Source organism: Rhineura floridana, chromosome 1 (genome assembly GCF_030035675.1).
Source record: "Rhineura floridana isolate rRhiFlo1 chromosome 1, rRhiFlo1.hap2, whole genome shotgun sequence".
Taxonomy (NCBI): Eukaryota; Metazoa; Chordata; class Lepidosauria; order Squamata; family Rhineuridae; genus Rhineura; species Rhineura floridana.
In genome coordinates, this window is record NC_084480.1 from 63788705 (window position 1) to 63807960 (window position 19256).

Below are 19256 nucleotides of genomic sequence, written 5' to 3' on the forward strand. Positions count from 1 at the left end.
AGATTAACCCCCCCCCCAGCCTCATCCAACCAAGTCTCTGTAATGCACGCCAGGTCAGCGTGCTCATCCAGTATCAGTTCCTGAATAGCATTGGATTTACCATTCACTGACCTGGCGTTCACAAGCAGTATTTTTAGCCCAGGGGAAATGTCACCAAGGCTTTCCAGGTTATTTGAATGGGGAGACAACTTGGGGGTAACCAAAAACCTAGTAGGTTTCTCCTTAGCTCGAATGAACAATTGTCTCCCAGGACCGTATCTTCCCCGCCCCTTCAAGACACTAATGGGCGCCCCCAGAACCCCCTCCCTTGATTCCTCATTTACCCATATAGAGGATTGATTCCTCTTATTTATAGGAACTATGCGCAGTCCAGGTTTGACCAATCGACCCACTGAGACGGGACGTGGAAGTGCTAAGTCTGGTAAAGGAGGAGTATTAATCTCAAAGGATTCATCTGGGATGAGTTCAATTTGTTCTAGAACAGGGTCCAAGCAGCATACATTTGATAGGTGTACTTGTTTAAGGTTTGAAGAAGAACCTTTCCCTGTAGGATCTGGCATTGGGCCTGAACACAATAGATCCTCAGCTTTTCGACAATGTAGTAACTAAATTCAAGTGAGATCTTCACAATGACTTCCTAACATTCAAGCACTAACTTGAAACTACAAGAGCAGCTTGACATGTCTGGCAATGTTTCACTATTAGTTTGGTGTGCACCATAATCTCCTCTCACAAAACAAACACACCCTGAAAATCAAAGACAATGGAGGGGCACTATGAAAAATAGAAGGGCCATAACTCAGTGATAGTGCATCTGCCTTGCATGCAGAAGGTCCCAGGTTCAATCCCCAGCATCTCCAGGTAGGACTGGGAGAGGCTCCTGCCTGAAACCCTGGAGCTGTTTCTAGTCAGTGTAGACAGTACTGAGCTAGATGCGCCAATGGTCTGACTCAATATAAGGCAGCTTCCTATGTTTCTATGTTCAGGATTACATCAAGAATATTTCTGATAATCAGGGATACTGGAGCAGTGTAATAGAGAAGTGTCAAGGACTCAGTATTCATAAACATACATGATTCACAGTTAATCTTCAAGTTTAGGGTAAAGCTTATCTACAATCCTTTCAAAACTGTTAACAGCCTCTTTTAAAATAGAGAATTATAGTACAGCTTATCAGAGGTCCCTTAGTGAAAAGATCAGTAATGACAGATAAGCGTCTCTAGAAGACAGTTTGCTTACCACTGCAATCAATCACTTGGTAGTGTCGGATGTGTTCTAGGCTGCATGCTCAGTTTGTGCCCAGGGGCAATGAGGATCTTGTCAGTGTTACAAATGTACTGACCGTATATCCTAAAGAAGCTCCAGAACCCTTTGTAACACACACAGATTCCTCAGTTAACCATTGTGTTGAAGATCAGCAGTTGGAAATCCTTGGCTGTCCAGAAATGAACAGAGAGTATTTAGCAGAAGTGATGATGGTACTAATTCTTACAGCTCAAGTTTTGAAATTTAATGTAAAATAAAGCCTTTGTCACATCTCTGACCCTTTGCTATCAATACACACTTCTTTTTGCTCCTATTATTTCTCTGATCTTGGTAGCACTTGCCAGGAGAGAAGTATTGTGGGTAGACAAAAGCTGGCTTTCGTCTTGCTTTGTTGTGTTCTATAAAGAACTGAGATAAAATGGAGGTTTACAATCCTTTGACAGTTTTATTCAGGAATCACTTTGATTTCAACGGAATTGACTTACGAAGCTTGAATTTATATCCCTAAACTCTTTCCTCTTTCAACAAGCCTTTTAGGTTGAGACCTATCCTAGTCTGCGTCTGTGTTAGAATCGCTTAATATGTTTATAATGTTTTTAACCCTTTTTTAAAGTTGGTTTTTTAAAAATATGTTTTTAACACTGTTTTGTTTTAATGTATTTTAAGATCTGTTTTTATGATGTTTTAAAGTGTTTTTAGCGCTTTGTTTGCCGCCCTGGGCTCCTGCTAGGAGGAAGGGTGGGATACAGATTAAATAATAAATAAATAAAATAAACTCAACTGACACTTATAGCCAACTGGAAATTTTTCAGGGACATATGCATTCCAGAGATGATATATATGAGAGGGATTAAACCCATCCTGTTATCCTCTCCCTTCCTGTGAGCTTCTGTTGTTTGTTCTCCTGCTCAGGACCAGCATGCAAAAATATGCTTGCTTACTCATAAATGCATGGAAAATTAAATATAAGCAGCCTAGAGATGTTTTAAATGCTTTTGTACTTTTATCTTCAGGAACCAGGATCAATAGGTTCTGGATCCTTTTTAATTATGTAGAACCTGTGATTCTGGATGATGCATGGCTTATACTTGCTTTCCACTGCTCTGTATGTAAGTGTGCACACACACCTGTGTGTAAAGTGTCCATGAAATAAAGGCCTGTTTTCCATTTGCAGTTTCTATTTGAAGTTTAGAACAATATCAGCTGTGAAATGTATAATTAGGTGTAACAGTTGGAAACATAGATGAGTGCTGAATGAAACTGAAGTGTTCAGTCGTACATAAAAGATGAGGGAAACAGCTCATATTGTGGCATTCAAGATGCTGTGTGTGTTATGAACAAATTTGCATGAACACTTGTATCTAAATGTTCTTGTCTTGGCAAATTCTTTTACATATATATTTATTCTCAGACTCTATACTAGTATGATTTTTAGTGTTATTTGGCTGTACAACTGTGCAGCCCCCCTTTTCCTTACCTTAGCTTTTATACATTTTAATCTTTTTATGCTAATTGCTTCAAAATGAGCTCTTGATCTTAGCAACAACTTCTTAGTCTTTACTAAATGAAAACATGCTGTTCAATAAATGTCAAATACAGCTGGGTAAAGGTTTAAACAGGAAAAGGACACAGGATTCTGTGGTAGGTAGAAGATAAACATTCTCTTGTTTATAGTTTTCTAATACTCTGTTTAGAAGTTTGATTCCCACCCACTCCACCAAAAAAAAAAAAATCCTTTTTACTACTGTAGCTCTGAGCTGTTCTTTTGGAAAAACAATCAGCCCTGTTTGGAGGGTAGCTTTGATGTCTGTTTTTTGTTTGTTTTAAGAAGCTAGAATTCTGGCAATTTATTGTGTTTCATGCTTTGTCAGATCATGTCCCGTCAACACATCTTCTCTATAGATTACGTGGAAGAAAAAGAAAAAAAAAGAAGGCAGGATGCCTGGAGTTTTGATGTCTCCACTACAGTTCCCAAGATACTGTTTTTGAAATGTCAGCATATCCACTGTGGTGCCTGCACGTGCTTAGTGAGGGCATGTAGCCTTTCACCTGGCATAACTAACATGTTTTTATTTCCTCATTGTTTACCATTTTTCAACTTAACCTTTTTTGTTTTCATAGAGTGCCCTTGAAGGAAAACTTAGCAAGCTGCGGAGACACCTGCTTGCCATGAGGCAAAATCTGAGTTTTGTGCTTGCCCCAGGACAGATGTCCTCTGAGGCAGTTCAGCATATCCTACCAACTGTTGTTTATGCGCGGCTGATAAATCATGCAACTCAATGTCACCAGTCTGTGGAAGAATGTTGCCATGATTTGCTCACTTTGACACTTCTGGTACCTTCAGCACCTTGGGTGAGTGTTGTATTTGGCATGTTAGAAAGGGATTTTTTTCAGAGGACTGTTAATACTTTTCAGAATGCCACATTCTCCTAGTTATGCATAATCAAGTCCTAGTCTGCCTCTGGCTTTCATGCATGCTCCATTCCAGCAGAGACAGAAGGTGTTCTCCCCCCTCCCATTATTCTGTGCTAGAAAATGAAATGTTTTGTTGTATCTTGTATTTATCATCAACTTAAAATGGTGTATAGATCTCTTTTGCAGATGTACCATGCCGTACAGAACTACTTGATCATGAGCAAGTGTGTCTGAATTTTTTCTTCAGTTAGACCTGTTCTTATATTACACCAGTAGCATTGGAGCCACTGCAGTATGGTTCCTTCCCACACCAGAGTGTTTCCAGAAAGTGGAACAATAAGGTATCATAGTGTAAGCTTCTTATATTTCCTCAGTGATACAAGAAGGAGCTAGGCTCCATCAGATTCCATATTGACAGTATGGTGTGAAAAGAGGGCCTTTTGATATTGACAAAAGGATTCCTATCTGAGATACTGGAGAGCACTGCGCAATCATAGAATTAAACAACAGCCTACCATCAGTTTTTTTTCCTGAACATAGTAAGTTAACAACAGCATCAAAGAGAATCAGCTGGTGCTCTGTTTCTCCACAGCTGCTGCTGTAGTTCACCTATGTGTCTTGTATGATTCCAGAAGGAGGAGCCTTCTGATGAGGGACACACCAGTAGTGGTGCCCATTGGTTTACTGCTGGAATGCTAAAGAGGAAAAGGAGAGTGCACAGAAGCAGAATGAATTATTTGCTTCTGTCATCACAGCAGAAGATGTAGGATGAATCCCTGTGAATGCACTAGCTTTCTTAGGAAGTGAATCTGAGGAAGTGAGGCACATTAGTCCAGATGGCATCCACCTGAGAGGTCTTAAGGAACTCAAGTCTAACAGAAATATGTAACTTGTTCCTAAGATCAGCCTTCATACCTGGGGACTGGAAAGTGGTCAACATAACACCATTTTTTAAAATGGGAACCAGAGGAGATCCAGGAGATTTACAGGCTGGTTAGCTTAATGTTTGTTTTGGGAAAGCTGGTGTAAATGGAATGACAAAGCACATTGAAGAACAAGTCTTGCTTGAAGCAGGACTAGCATGGCTAACTTTTGGTAAAGTCATAAGGCTAGAAGAACATAAGAAGAACCTAGCTGGATCACGCCAAAGGCTCATCTAGTCCAGCAGCTATCCTCACAGTGACCACCCAGTGTCTGTGGGAAGATCACAAGCAGGATCTGAGTGCAACAGCACTTGTGATTTCCAGCAACAGGTATTTAAAGGCTTACTGCCTCTTTCAGTGGAAGTAGAACATAGCCATAGTCCCTCACCAAAGACTCCCGAGTAAGCTTAATAATCATGAGATAAGAGGACAGGTCCTCTTATGGATTAGTAACTGGTTAAGAAACGGGAAGCAGAGATGAGGAAAAAGTTGAAAGAATGTAGAAAGTGGAATCTCCCGAGGAGTGGTACCTGTGCTTTTTAACTTGTTCAAAACGAACTACAGTTAGACGTAAACAGTGAGGTATCCAGGTTTGTTGATGATACTAAATTGTTCAGGTTGGTTAAAATAGAAAGGGATTGTGAGGAGTTCCAAAAAGATCTCTCCAAGCTGGGTAAATGGACAGTAAAATGGCAAATGCAATTCAATGTAAGCAAATATAGAATGATGCACATTGGAACAAATAAATCCTAAAGCCCTCCTTGGATCCCCAAGAGTTGAATAACTTTCGCCCAGTCTCTAATTTGCCGTTCTTGGGTAAGGTGATAGAGCGAGTGGTGGCTAAACAACTACAGACGCACTTGGATGAAGTCGATTATTTAGATCCATTCCAATCAGGCTTCAGGACTGGACATGGAACTGAAATAGCCTTGGTCGCCCTGGTAGATGATATGAGGAGGGCGTTGGATAGGGGAGAATATACCTTCCTCGTCCTCCTGGATCTCTCAGCGGCTTTTGATACCGTTGACCATGGTATCTTGTTAAGCCGCCTAGAGGGATTGGGAATGGGGGCACTGTTTTACGGTGGTTCCATTCCTATCTCTCAGGCGGGTACCAACGGGTGGCTTTGGGGGATGAGGTTTCAGACCCTTGGCCTCTTAATTGTGGAGTGCCACAGGGTTCTATCCTCTCCCCCATGCTATTTAACATCTATGTGAAGCCGCTGGGAGCCATCATCAGGAGTTTTGGGCTGCAGTGTCACCAATATGCGGATGACACTCAGCTCTATCTCTCATTTAAGTCCTCACCAGAGTTGGCTGTGAAGACCATGTCCAAGTGCCTGGAGTCTGTTAGTGGATGGATGGGCGAGAACAGGCTGAAGCTAAATCCCGACAAGACCGAGGTGTTGCTCGTGGGTGATAAGAGAAGGTTGGGAGACATTGACTTGGTGTTTAACGGGGTGAGATTACCCCTGAAGGACCAGGTCCGCAGCCTAGGGGTCATTCTTGACTCCCAGCTGTCCATGGAGGCTCAGGTTTCGGCAGTGAGCCGGGCAGCTTGGTATCAATTACATCTGAAAAAGAGGCTGCGACCCTACCTTCCTGTACAGCTACTCCCACGAGTAATACATGCCCTGGTCTCTTCTCGCTTAGACTATTGTAATGCTCTCTATGTGGGGTTACCCCTGAAAACGGTCCGGAAACTCCAGCTGGTACAGAATGCAGCGGCACGCTTGATTATGTGTAGCCGTCGCCGGGAACATATCACCCCGGTGTTGATAGATCTTCACTGGCTACCAGTGGTTTACTGGGCCCAATTCAAGGTGTTGGTATTGACCTTTAAAACCCTATACGGTTTCGGCCCGGTTTATCTAAAGGACCGCCTCCAGTATCACCAATTAAGCCGCCTCACAAGATCAGCCACGCAGGATCTCCTCTCGGTCCCACCGGTCAAAACAGCTTGGCTGGTGCGGACCAGAGAGAGGGCGTTCTCGGTAGTGGCTCCCACCCTCTGGAATTCTCTCCCCTACGGCCTCCGACATGCCTCCTCCCTGATGAGTTTTCGCCGAGCTTTAAAGACCTGGCTATTCAGGCAGGCCTACAGGAACTTCGAGCTAGATTAGTTTTTGATGTATTAAGTGATGTTTTTGATGTTAGTTTAATTGATGAATATGGTTGAATTGTGTACTGTATTTTATTATGCTGCTGTAAGTCGCCTAGAGTGTCCGTTAATTCGGACAGATAGGCGACTAACAAATAACATTTTATTATTTTATTATTATTATTATTATTATTATTATACTAAATTCACTTACTCATTAAATGGGGTCTGAACTGATGGTGACAAGGAACAAGCCTTTTCGGCATTGGTTGCTAGCTCGATTAATACTCAGTGTGTAATATCTGGGGAGGGAAGGCAAATTCCACATTAGAGATCTATAGGAAAGATACTGAAAATCAAACTGCAAATATCATAATGCTATTATATAAATCTATGGTGGGACTGCACTTGGAATACTGTGTGCAGTTCTGGTCATCTTACCTCAGAAAGGATATTGTAGATCTGGGAAAGGTTCAGAAAAGGGCAACCAAAATGATCCAGGGGATGGAGCAACTCCTCTATGATGAAAGTTTAGAACATTTGGGGCTTTTCAGTATAGAAAAAGATGACTAAGGGAAAACATAATAGAGGTCTTTTTGATTACTTAGGGTGAGGAAAAAGTGGATATATTTTTCTCCTCTCAGTACTAGGACCTGGGGCCATCCAATGAAGCTGAATGTTGGAAGATTCAGGATGCGCAAAAGAAAATCCTTCACACAGTGCATAGTTAAACTATGTCATCTTCCTCAGTGGTTTGACTATATCTGTTCAGGGATCTTCCTTATTCCTACGGAAAATTCCAGACATCATGTTAGGGCATTTTTAGGCCTAACATTCTGAGAGGATGTGGCCTCTCCATAATATCTGTGTAACCGAACATGTGATAAAGTCTTCAGAACCTTCTGTAGGTGAGAAGCCTGAATGAATATACATGAGATTTTGAGCATTCTTCCCTTGATGCCTGCCTGCTTGTGATATATGGAGACACAGAGACCTTTCTTAACATTGTCAAATTATATTTTTTAGAAAACAGTATATGAATTATAGAAAACATTTCAAAAACAATCCTCTGGCAACATCTCTAGAACCGTTTCTGTCAAAGAGTAAGCATTCAAATGGTCTTGACATTTCTTAAAACTCAAATATACATCAAAACTGACAAAGTGATTCGAAGAGCTGGTTCCCTTGAAGGAATGGGCTGTCAGTGACAGGAGTAGCTTGAATAAGAGCCTTTTCAGAAAAATAGGAAATGTAATTGTTTCACCTTTTATGTAGAGATTGATGGGAGAAGAAGGCCAATTGTGGCCCAGGAAAAAGGGAGGAAAGGGGACTTTCAAAACTGAAACATTTGCAACAAGATTCTTTTTGAACCTCATGGCAGTAAGACCAGCTGAGCATACTGGTAAGAAATTTTGTTTCCCCCTATCAAGTATGTGACCTTGTATGTAGATTTTAATATCTTGGCATTATTTACAGTGTATCATCATGCAGACTAATTAGCCATATGATAATTGGATTCCTGACAAATGAACAAAACTCAAGACAGTTACAATAATCTCATTTGAAATAATTTTTTTGTATTTATCTTCACTTCATCTTTATTGTGGTTGAGGCTGAATTAGCAACTTCATAGCTAAGCTTTCATTATTTGTATTTTAAGTAGAATTAAAATCACCCTATTTCTGTTTTTAATTTATTTTCTTTGAATTTTAGAGAACCGCAGCTGCAACCCTAGAAACATTTATTTGGGAGTAAGAGCTTCATCGAATACAGTGGGGCTTACTTCCAAATGACCATTAGTAGGATTTTGTTATACATCTAATAGCTTCCTTTGAGGAAAGAACAGAAACTATCTTTTGTATATTAAATAATTACAGCAAATTGTGCAAAAAGACATTTTAATATAGTTGAAATGCCTTATTCAGGTTTGTACTTCATTAACATAAGTTCATTGTTTGGTCTTCACAAATTTATTTATTTAAATAGTTTCTATACCACTTGAGTTTTTGGGGGGGATCTCAAAGTGGTTTAAACCTAGATTAAAGCATCAAATAAAACATCACCAAATATTAAAAGAAAACATTACAGATAAAGGACAAATATAAAAGACACATTCAAAGCAGCATAATTAACAGAAAAATAAACTGTTCTCTTAAACATAAACATTACAGATAAAAATCAAATACAAAAATACAGTAATACCTCACATTAACGTACTCAATGGGACCAGAGTGAGTACGTAAACCGAAAATGTCCTTAAAGTGAAGCAGTACCTTTAAAAAAAAAAAATTTCCCTCTCCTTCATGCGGAGCCTTAAAGCCCCGCGCTAAAGCCTCTGCTGCTGCGCTGCCGCACCTCTCAGCTGATCGCAATCGCGCCTCCCAGCTGATTTGTGGTGGTGCAATCACGTCTATTTCCACCCCTGAGCTCTAAAGCCTCTGCTGCTGCGCTCGCGCCTCCCAGCTGATCGTGATCGCGCCTCCCAGCTGATTTGCGGTGGCACGATCACGTCTATTTCCACCCCCACGCGCTAAAGCCTCTGCTGCTGCGCTGCGTTTCTGGAGAAATACAGGCATATGGAGCATGTATGTTATAGCGAGGCTACGTTAAGTGAAGCGACATTAAGTGGGGTATGCCTGTAATACAACAAACTCCACAAAACAGCATTGTTAGTCATTAAAAATAACTCAGCAGCTGCACCCCTCCTCTCCCAAATACGCCCTTAGCTGTCCTCCACATCCAAGCCTCACTCTGATTCATTCCTACCAACCATACATATAATTGATCTCTAGCCAACCAATTATTAAGGAGCAAATGTTTGATCTACAAAAATACATAGTAGCATCAAGCATAATTTACAATACCTACTTCCATCTAGGACAATATAATGTCATACAAACAGTAACACAACCTCTCCCTCCCCATCTCTCAACTTGGTAGGGCAGTACTCTATTCAGGTTCAGTCTCTCACACTGAGTGGTACTGGGCATATTTGAAACACACAAAAACATGACTCTCGCTATGGGCAGCAAAAGCACTATTCCAACTACCACTCAATATTACAACACTCATTTTCTCCTACTGGATAATACAATCAGCAGTACAAAATTGAAGTGAGTGATGCCCTCATGGAGACCTTGAAAGGTCTACACTGCAGTAACCACTTTAGCTGATCTGTGGGCTGAGCACAAGGCAATTAATTGCAGGTGTTTCCTGCCTCCTCCTCTGGAATTAGCAGCAGCATCCTAAATTCTAAAGGCACGATGGCAAACAATTCTGTCAAGGAAGAAAGAAGGAAGACAGTGGAAGAAGCCAATGTGGCTTCACAGAAAGCTTAGAGATGAAAACAAAAAAAGACACATACAGGAAGTGGAAGGAAGGCCAGACCACAAAGGAAGAGTACCGACAGCTAGCACAGGATTGCAGGGATGGCGTCAAGAAGGCTAATGCTGAGAATGAGGTGAGGTTAGCGAGAGATGCCAGAAGCAACAAAAAAGCTTTCTTCAGGTACATCCAAAGTAAGAGAAAAGAAATGGTGGTACAACTTCTCAATGAGGATGGAAAAAAGATAACAGATGACAAAGAAAAGGCAGAAGTGCTCGATTCCTACTTTGGCTCAGTCTTCTCCAAAAGAGGGTCTCTGATCCTCCTGGGAAATGTGAAGTTGAAGGGGCAGGATTGCAGCTTGATAGACAAATAGTCAAGGAATACCTAATCACTTTGAACGAATTCAAATCTCCAGGGCTCAATGAACTGCATTGTAGAGTATTGAAGGAACTGGCTCAAGAACTCTCAGAACCACTATCTATTATCTTTGTGAAATCATGAGGATGGGCGAAGTACCGGATGACTGGAGATGTTGTCCCTATCTTCGAAAAGGACAAAAAGGAGGAACCTGGGAACTACACACCAGTCAGCCTGACATCAATCCATGGGAAAATTCTGGAGCAGATTATAAAGCGGTCAGTCTGTAGGTGCCTTGAAAGCAATGCAGTGATTACTAGAAGCTGATATGGATTTATCAAGAACAAATCCTGCCAAACTAATCTTATCTCATTTTTTGATCGAGTAACCTCCCTGGTAGACTGTGGGAATGCTGCAGATATAATATATCATCATTTCAGCAAAGCTTTTAACAAAGTGCCCCATGATATTCTGATTAGCAAGATAGCTGAATGTGGGCTGGATGGAACAATTATCAGGTGGATCCACAGTTGGCTCCAGAATCATACTCAAAGAGTGCTTATCAGTGGTTCCTTCTCAAAGTGGGGGGAAGTAATGAGCAGGATACCACAGGGCTCGGTCCTGTGCCCAGTGCTCTTCAACGTTTTTATTAATGATTTTGATTTGGATTTAGCATGTGTTTTTAAATTGTTTTAAAAAAAATTTAAATTGTGTTTTAAATTGTTTTTGTGTTTTAAAATTTGTATATTTGTTTTTAATTGCTGTAAATTGCCCAGAGAGCTTCGGCTATGGGGCAGTATATAAATGGAATGATTGAATGAATGAATGAATGAGGAGGTACAGGGAATGCTTATCAAATTTGCAGAAGGATAGACAGAAAAAATGCAAAGGGGTCTTGATAGATGGGAGCATTGGGCTGAAAACAGCAGAATGAAATTTAACAGAGAAGTGCGAAGTTCTACACCTAGGAAAAAGAAACCAAATGCACAGTTATAAGATGGGGGATACGTGGCTTAGCAATACTACATGCAAGAAGGATCTTGGGATTATTGTTGATCACAAGATAAATATGAGCCAATAGTGTGACGTGGCTACAAAAAAGGCAAATACTGTTTTAGGCTGCATTAACAGAAGTATAGTTTCCAAATCACATGAAATATTGGTTCCCCTCTATTCGGCACTGGTTAAGCCTCATCTTGAGTAAAAGAACTGGTCATGTTTAGCCTTGAGAAGAGAAGACTGAGGGGAGATATGATAGCACTCTTCAAGTTTTTGAAAGGCTGCCACATAGAGGGAGGCCAGGACTTCTTCTCAATCAACCCAGGGTGCAGGACACGGAATAATGGGCTCAAGTTACAGGAAGCAAGGTTTCGACTGAACATCAGGAAAGACTTCCTAACTGTTAGAGCGGTATGACAATGGAACCAATTACCTAGAGAGGTGGTGGGCTCCAACGCTGGAGGCATTCAAGAAGCAGATGGACAGACAGCCACCTATCGGTCATGCTTTAAGATGGATTCCTGCATTGAGCAGTGGGTTGGACTCAATGGCCTTATAGGCCCCTTCCAACTCTACTGTTCAATGATTCTGTGATGCAGGCTGGCTGGGCATCTGGGAACAAGATGGGCGAGCAGATGAAATGGTCTCTTCCCTGCCCCAGAACCCCTCACCAGCAGCAACAGAGGGAGAAAAGAAAGAAAAGCAGAGCAGGATGGGCAAGCAGATGGAATAACCTCTTCCCTGTCTCAGAACCCCACACCACAGCGACAAGAAAAACAGAATAGGTTGTTTCACCATTTATTTATTTATATCATCATACCTTTTATTTACCAACTTCAAGGGTGAGTGCTGGTACTTTGGTAGACAAAACAACATCCCCCCCCCGAAGAGAGGGAGATTTCAGGAGCCTTGATGGAACCCTGAAATTTTCAGAAGCACAACAAATCAAAAGGATTAAAAAGAATATACCTGTGTGCGTCACTCTGCTATGAAACAGTTCCAGTGTGTTATGGTCTCACTTTGCAGGTATGTATGCTATTTCTTTTAAGAGTAGGGGGTTGGGTTGCCTGCCAAAGCAAGGCCCTGTTGACTGATTCCTCAAAGGGAGCCATTGCTTCTCCATCCCAGGACTCATAAAAGAAGGGGGGTGTATTTAGTTGCACCTGCAGTCCTCCTCCTCCTGCTCCTTCTCCTCCATGGCTTATCTTTGATGGCTGCCCAGGAAGTCCTTTCTTCTTTATCCTCCCTATAAACAAACAAAAATCACAGCAAGATAACAAGATCACATAAAGATTCTTGGCTATGGATTTGCAAATATTTAATATTCAGCAATAGTAAAAAAACAAAAACCTTGCGTACCTATAGCCAACAGATATCTATATCCAACTTTAAAAAGCAGGGAAATTGGGCAGCTATAGTGAATGCACCGTTGAAGAAGCTGCGAAGAATGCTGTCAGGAGTGTAGACCAAGAGGCTAGACTCCTAGCAGGGTCACCCAAGGTGGAATGGTCAAAGCTGAGACACCAGACTAAGATGCATCTATACTCAGAGGATGACAATGGTAAACCACCTCTGAATACCTCTTACCATGAAAACACTATGAATAGACTATCCAGAATACAACATGAGATAGTGCTGAAAGATGAGATCCCCTGGTCAGATGGCACTCAGCAAGCTACTGGGGAAGAATAACAGGCAAGTATGAGTAGCACTGTGACTAATGAAGCAGCTGGGTCAAAGCCGAATGGAAGCCCAGAGGCTGATGCGCACAGATGCAAAAGGAGAGTCCGGAGTTGTATAATGTCCACAATAGGAACATGGAATGTGAGAAGCATGAACCAGGGAAAGTTAGAAATGGTCAAGCAAGAAATGGAACGCATCAACATTACTTAGCGTGAGTGAATTAAACTGGACAGGACTGGGACATTTTCAATCAGACAACTACAAAATATTTTATGCAGTAAATGAGGAATTAAGAAGAACAGGGTTGCTTTAATAGTGAGAAGTGATGTAGCAAAAGCAATTATGAGCTATAACGCAATGTCTGAGCAAGTGATATCAATGAGATTAAACAGAAAACCTATTAACATAACCATCATCCAAGTCTATGCTCCCAACGGCAAACACAGGAGAAGAGGAATTGGGAAGATTTTACACAGAAGTACAGGAAGAAATTGATCACACACCAAAACAAGATGTTCTGATAATTATGGGGGACTGGAATGCAAAAGTAGGGAACAGAGAAGAACTAGAAATTGTGGGGAAATAGGGCTTACGAGATAGAAATGAAGCAGGAGAAAGACTTACTGAATTCTGTGAAGCCAATAATTTGTTTCTTGTAAACACATTTTTTGAGCCACTAAAAAGATCTGTACACATGGATATCACCAGATGGTCAATATAGGAATCAAATTGATTATATAATTGATAGCAGAAGATGAAGTTCCATACTTTATGCGAAAATACTTTTTTATCTCCTGTTTTGGGTTCTGCTGGTATACCACCTATGCCCCCCATATAAATGAATGACAAGGAAGGAAGGAGGGATCACATGTTTAAATGGTCAAAAAGCCAAGTTTGTTTTTACTGTAATGTACCTCACAACATTTGTGTGAGAATAAGATGTAAGTACCCACCCAGAAGAATCGGCTGGATCCAAATGTGACAAATTTGCCTTTGCCTGTTTGGAAGGGTGTGTTTGAGTGGGGTCACCCCAATCCTCCTCCTTCCTATTAGGTGCTGCCAACGCTAACTTGTACCGTCAAAACTTACTATGCCAAACATTTGTCTTGAGAATAATTCATGCAGCCAGTTGCCTGAAGATTTCTGGACAGGGGCAAGTAGTCCAGAAATCTTAAATGTTCTGACTTACTGCAGTTTAGAGAATGTAATTAGAAATATTTGAACTTAGAGAGTTCTGTTCATGCAAAATCCTCTTAAAAACAGGAGGACCAAATGGATAAGATGTGCAAATGGTATTCAAGAGACCTCCCAATAATAACCTTTTTCCAGAATAGATTTAGATTCTTGAGGCATTTTTCTTCACTGGAGTAAGTCCAAGGACTCTAATGTTGATGGAACTCCTTTCTCTAATCACACACTACAGGATCTAACTCAGTAAAGAATCTCACATCTTTTTGCTAAGAACAGCTATTGAGCTGAATTCAGCACTAAAGAGGGCTGGCAGAAGTGGACTTTCCCATTTTCCTCCCCTGAAAAGCCTGTCAGGATTGTCAGAGTACCCTGAATGTGGTGGACTATGAAAAAAGAGTTTCCCCCTAAATTGGGCGAAGGCACCTTCCGCATAATCCAAACAGTCAGTCTTGACCCAAAATACTTTTTAAGTAGCCTGTATCAAAACATTTTAATTGTGATGGCTGCAACCTTTCTGAATCTGTAACACCCTATGAACCCAGAGTTAAAGATGTACAACTGGACTGGTAGAAGCTGACTTCCCTGCGCCTTCCTTCCCATGACAGTCCCCCAAATGCTCCACTGAGAGTTGGGGCAGCCTGCTGAATGGGGAAGGCTGTGGTTCAGGGGTCTCAGGGGCCTTGAACACTGGGTAGCGGAGCCTTTCATGAGCAGGAAAGTATGGGGAGGACGGGATGGGGAAGTCAGCCTGTTATAGACACTTGACTCTGGATCCAGTCCAATATATATGGGAGTGGGGTTTATCTCTACGTAGTAGCTTTTTTGTATAACGTTGGCTTTATATTTCTCTTTTGAGTAACCTTACCATTGTTTTCAAAAAAGTTTATTACTCTTTCAGAAACAAATAATTCTCACAGTAAAAGAGTTGATATGATATGATATAATAATATTACATACAACAATATTTTTATACATTTAAATCTTATTTTGCTGGCATTCTGAGGCTGTATTTTGAATCAGCTGACCTAGCAAATAAAATGTATTAATGAATAATTAAGATAGATGCTGGCCTAATTATCTCTAATTTGTTTTCTGAATGTAATATCCATTTTGTAGGAGAACATGAGCACCTAACCTTCTCCAGAGAGCTGTGAACAGTTATTTATGGTATTAGTAAGCAAGGACATTTAGTGCCTTAGGTTAGAAAGATACTGGTAAGTGGGTGGCTATGATGAATTATTCAGTAGTCCCTTTATGGCTTCTTCCATGGAGATGGAGAGAAAAGGGCTTTCCTGAAGTCTCATGAATAAGCATATACACTGGAGAGTGCACAAATAAAAGGAAAAGAAATTATCAGCTGACGGCTGATGCTGTTGGCCACTAGTTTCATGTGGTGAGTTAGCAAAATTCCTTGACTTCTGTTGGATTATCCAGTAAATTTATCAGTTTGGTTAAATTGTTCTATAAAATATCTTTCCTTTATATCACTCATATATAGAATCAAGCAGACAGTGGAAAATTAAGTCAATTGTTCAAGAGAGAAGATGACCTTATTTTTTATTGCTAAAATTTCTAGAAACATTTGCAGTACCTCCTTTGCTTGGGTGTATTCGATGTCGAGTCTTATTTCCTACTTGAGTCACTGTGAGCAAGTCATAGAGAAATTGTAAAACAAGTCTCTGTGTAAAAAAAAAAGGAACATATTTTAAAAGTTACCTTCCCAGGTCTCAAATGTAGCATGTACAGTTTGTGGAGGGAGTGTGAACTCTTGACAACTTCTAGCCCAGATGGGGACAGGTCCCTGAATTCTGGTCCCTTATTGGCCACATACGTCACATGGCTTAGTGAGATGTGGACAAGCAGAAAGGAGCCACTGCAAGCCTTGGGTTCCTGTGTCCCCCACCCTCTTCAGTTCATGCCATGATGGGAGGATGTGGGCAGATTTTACTTTTGTTTTTGCTTAATTTCAGCTTGTCATGTCTTTGGAGCATAGTTTAAACAAATCAGCTTCATAACCCATAGTATGAAGTTAACTTGTTTTGAAATTCACCAGAGTATATGATAAATCAGGATCTCTTGTTGCTGAGAGAGTACATCCCCCTGCCATTTTGATTTTTTTCCCAGCACCTTGACTCAGAAAATCTCCTTTGCCTGTTGAGTGAGCTATTACAAGTCAGCTAGTCATGAAAGCAAAATAGGTTTGTTTGTTTATTTATTTATTTAATTTATATCCTGCCCTTCCTCCCAGTAGGAGCCCGGGGCGGCAGACAAAAGCAGTAAAAACACTCTAAAACATCACAAAACAGACCTTTAAATACATTAAAATAAAACAACTTTAAAACATTCTTTAAAAAAGCTTTAAAAACATCTTAAATAAAAAGGGTTAAAAACATATTGTTTAGGGGGAAAAGGTTTTTAAAAAAAACATATTAAAAGTAATTCCAACGCAGACTGGGATAGGTCTTAACTTAAAAGGCTTGTTGTAAGAGGAAAGTCTTCAATAGGTGCCGAAAAGATAGCAGAGATGGTGCCTGCCTAATATTTAAGGTGAGGGAATTCCACAGGGTAGGTGCCACCACACTAAAGGTTTGTTTCCGATGTTGTGCAGAACAGACCTCCTGATAAGATGGTATCTTCTGGAGGACCTCACCTGCAGAGCGCAGTGATCGACTGGGTATATAAGGGGTCAGACGGTCTTTCAGGTATCCTGGTCCCAAGCTGTATAGGGCTTTGTAAACCAGAACTAGAACCTTGGACTTGGCCCAGTAGCAAATGGGCAGCCAGTGCAATTCTTTCAGCAGTGGCGTGACATGTTGGCGATATCCTGCCCCAGTGAGCAGTCTCGCCGCAATCGTACATTCATCTTCCTCTACTGGTATGGATAAAAGGGGTAGTTCCCACCCTCTATTTGCATCCTATGAATCTCCAGAATGTGTAAACACCCTACTTGGTTCCAATCTTATTGACTGGCTATTCAGAGCCCTGAAAGAGCACCATACAAGAACCACAGCACTGGGAAACCCATTGGAAGAACAACACAATGAATATTTATTACCCATTAAAGCAAGGGATTCCACACTCTTTTACAATCCACACACATTTCTGCACCTGAGACTTATGGTGGGAAAAGGAGAATCTCACTAGCATTTGTAGATAATCCTTTCTTTTTTGTAGTTTTGTTATTTGTTTTGTTTTAGTAAGGCCCCTCCTTTCAACATGAAGTCTTTAAGAAGAATCTCCAACTAGAATTGGTGACTCTCTTTCTTCTGGCTTTTTCCGATCTGCACTCTTACTTTTTTGTACCCATTTTGCAAGGTCTCTGCAGGCAATCATGGCTTGTCAGTGCCCATGTTCCCCCATCACAGCCTTCATCCAGAGAGGTATGGAGGGTCATGAAGAACCAAGGGGTTTAGCTTCGCCTATGTTCCTCCATCATATTATTTTTCTGGATGTTTGTAGATAACCAGCTGTAGAAAGAGGGTCCTTTGTAAGTGTGGAAGGCTTTTCTCCCCATCTCAGTGCTGGGCTCAGGGAAAGGAACCTGTCCTTCAGCCCAGTGCTGCACTGGGGAGGAAAGCCCCCACAGAAGAGGGACGCTGTGTGTCTGCCTGAATGTGTGTGTCATGGATGTGTACATGTGTGAGGGCATGGGTATTGGCTACTTTGGCCATGCTCACAGCTGGCATGCAGCCTTCAAGCGGTTGACAAACCCTCAATGCGACCATTAAGCCAAAAAAGGTTAGCGACTTCTGGCATTTGTAGTTAATTGCCAAAGCAGAAACATCATGTCCGTTGTGGAATTACCAGTTTTCATAGACAGGATTGTGTAGAAGTGTCCCATCATTGGCCACACTCTTGTTCTTTCCTATGTCTGTCTCTGGCACTATCAACTTTCAAGAGGAATTTGAAAACACTCCTGTTTACCCAGGCATTTGATAGCTGAAGGAGAGTGTTCCTGGCAACCCAGAGGTTTTTAACTATAATTGTATTTTGAAATGTTTTAACTTTTTTAGAATGCTTTTCTTTTTGTTGTTAAAACTGTTTTGTTGATGTATTTGCTGCCCTGGGCTTCTTCAGAGGAAGGGTGGGATGATGATGATGATGATACTTTTAATTCTTTCTTTATCTTTTTGGTCTTTGTCTGAGATGAAACTAATATCGTTAGAAATATGGAAGTCTGCATCCTCAGTAGCCATTGAAAGTGCAAAATAGCATAATAGCTCATGCTTTAAGGAACACAGGGCCTGGTTTTCTCTCATATCTCCTTAACATCCACATTTTGGCTTCACTCCTTATTGGCTATCTGAGAAGACTCTGAGGATAACTGAATTGGGATCTGCAAAGATGCTTAAACCTATCAAGCAAGAAATGCTCTGGGATTAAATAAATGAAGCGTTCTCTTTTTACAACATAGGCTTTGGGGCAGTAAGGAAACAATGACGCTACAGCCAGTCAGTCATGCATTTCTAGCAATTCTTCTTTTAATGCTTCCTGAATAATAGCAGCCTTGATCTAATGAATATAAATTCTGTGTGCAGGCCAGTACCTCTGAATATCTTCAGAGGCAATTTCACCTTAGATGATACAGTAATACCTCGCATTAACGTACTCAATGGGACCAGAGCGAGTACGTAAACCGAAAATGTCCTTAAAGTGAAGCACTACCTTTTAAAACTTTTTTCCCTCTCCTTCATGCGGAGCCTCAAAGCCCCGCGCTAAAGCCTCTGCTGCTGCACTGCCGCGCCTCCCAGCTAATAGCGATCGCGCCTCCCAGCTGATTTGCGGTGGCGCGATTGCGTCTATTTCCACCCCTGCGCTCTAAAGCCTCTGCTGCTGCGCTGCGTTTCTGGAGAAATGCAGGCATATAGAGCATGTAGTTATAGCGAGGCGACGTTAAGTGAAGCGACGTTAAGCGGGGTATGCCTGTACATGAAAAAAATGTCTTTTCACTTTCAGGGAAGTAATATATTGTGTATCCGTCAAAAGCAGCATGAG

The 19256-nt window shown here is 41.2% G+C and overlaps 1 protein-coding gene across 13 annotated transcripts in view; it reads left to right on the plus strand.

The window, feature by feature from the left end:
* Positions 1-19256, plus strand: part of LOC133383046 (uncharacterized) — a 264149-nt gene that overhangs the window by 67799 nt on the left and 177094 nt on the right. For all 13 annotated transcript variants that reach the window (XM_061622992.1, XM_061623012.1, XM_061623001.1 and 10 more), the window contains one exon: positions 3388-3618. In XM_061622992.1, coding sequence (XP_061478976.1) covers positions 3388-3618 — 231 coding nt within the window. The remainder of the gene's footprint in view (positions 1-3387; positions 3619-19256) is intronic.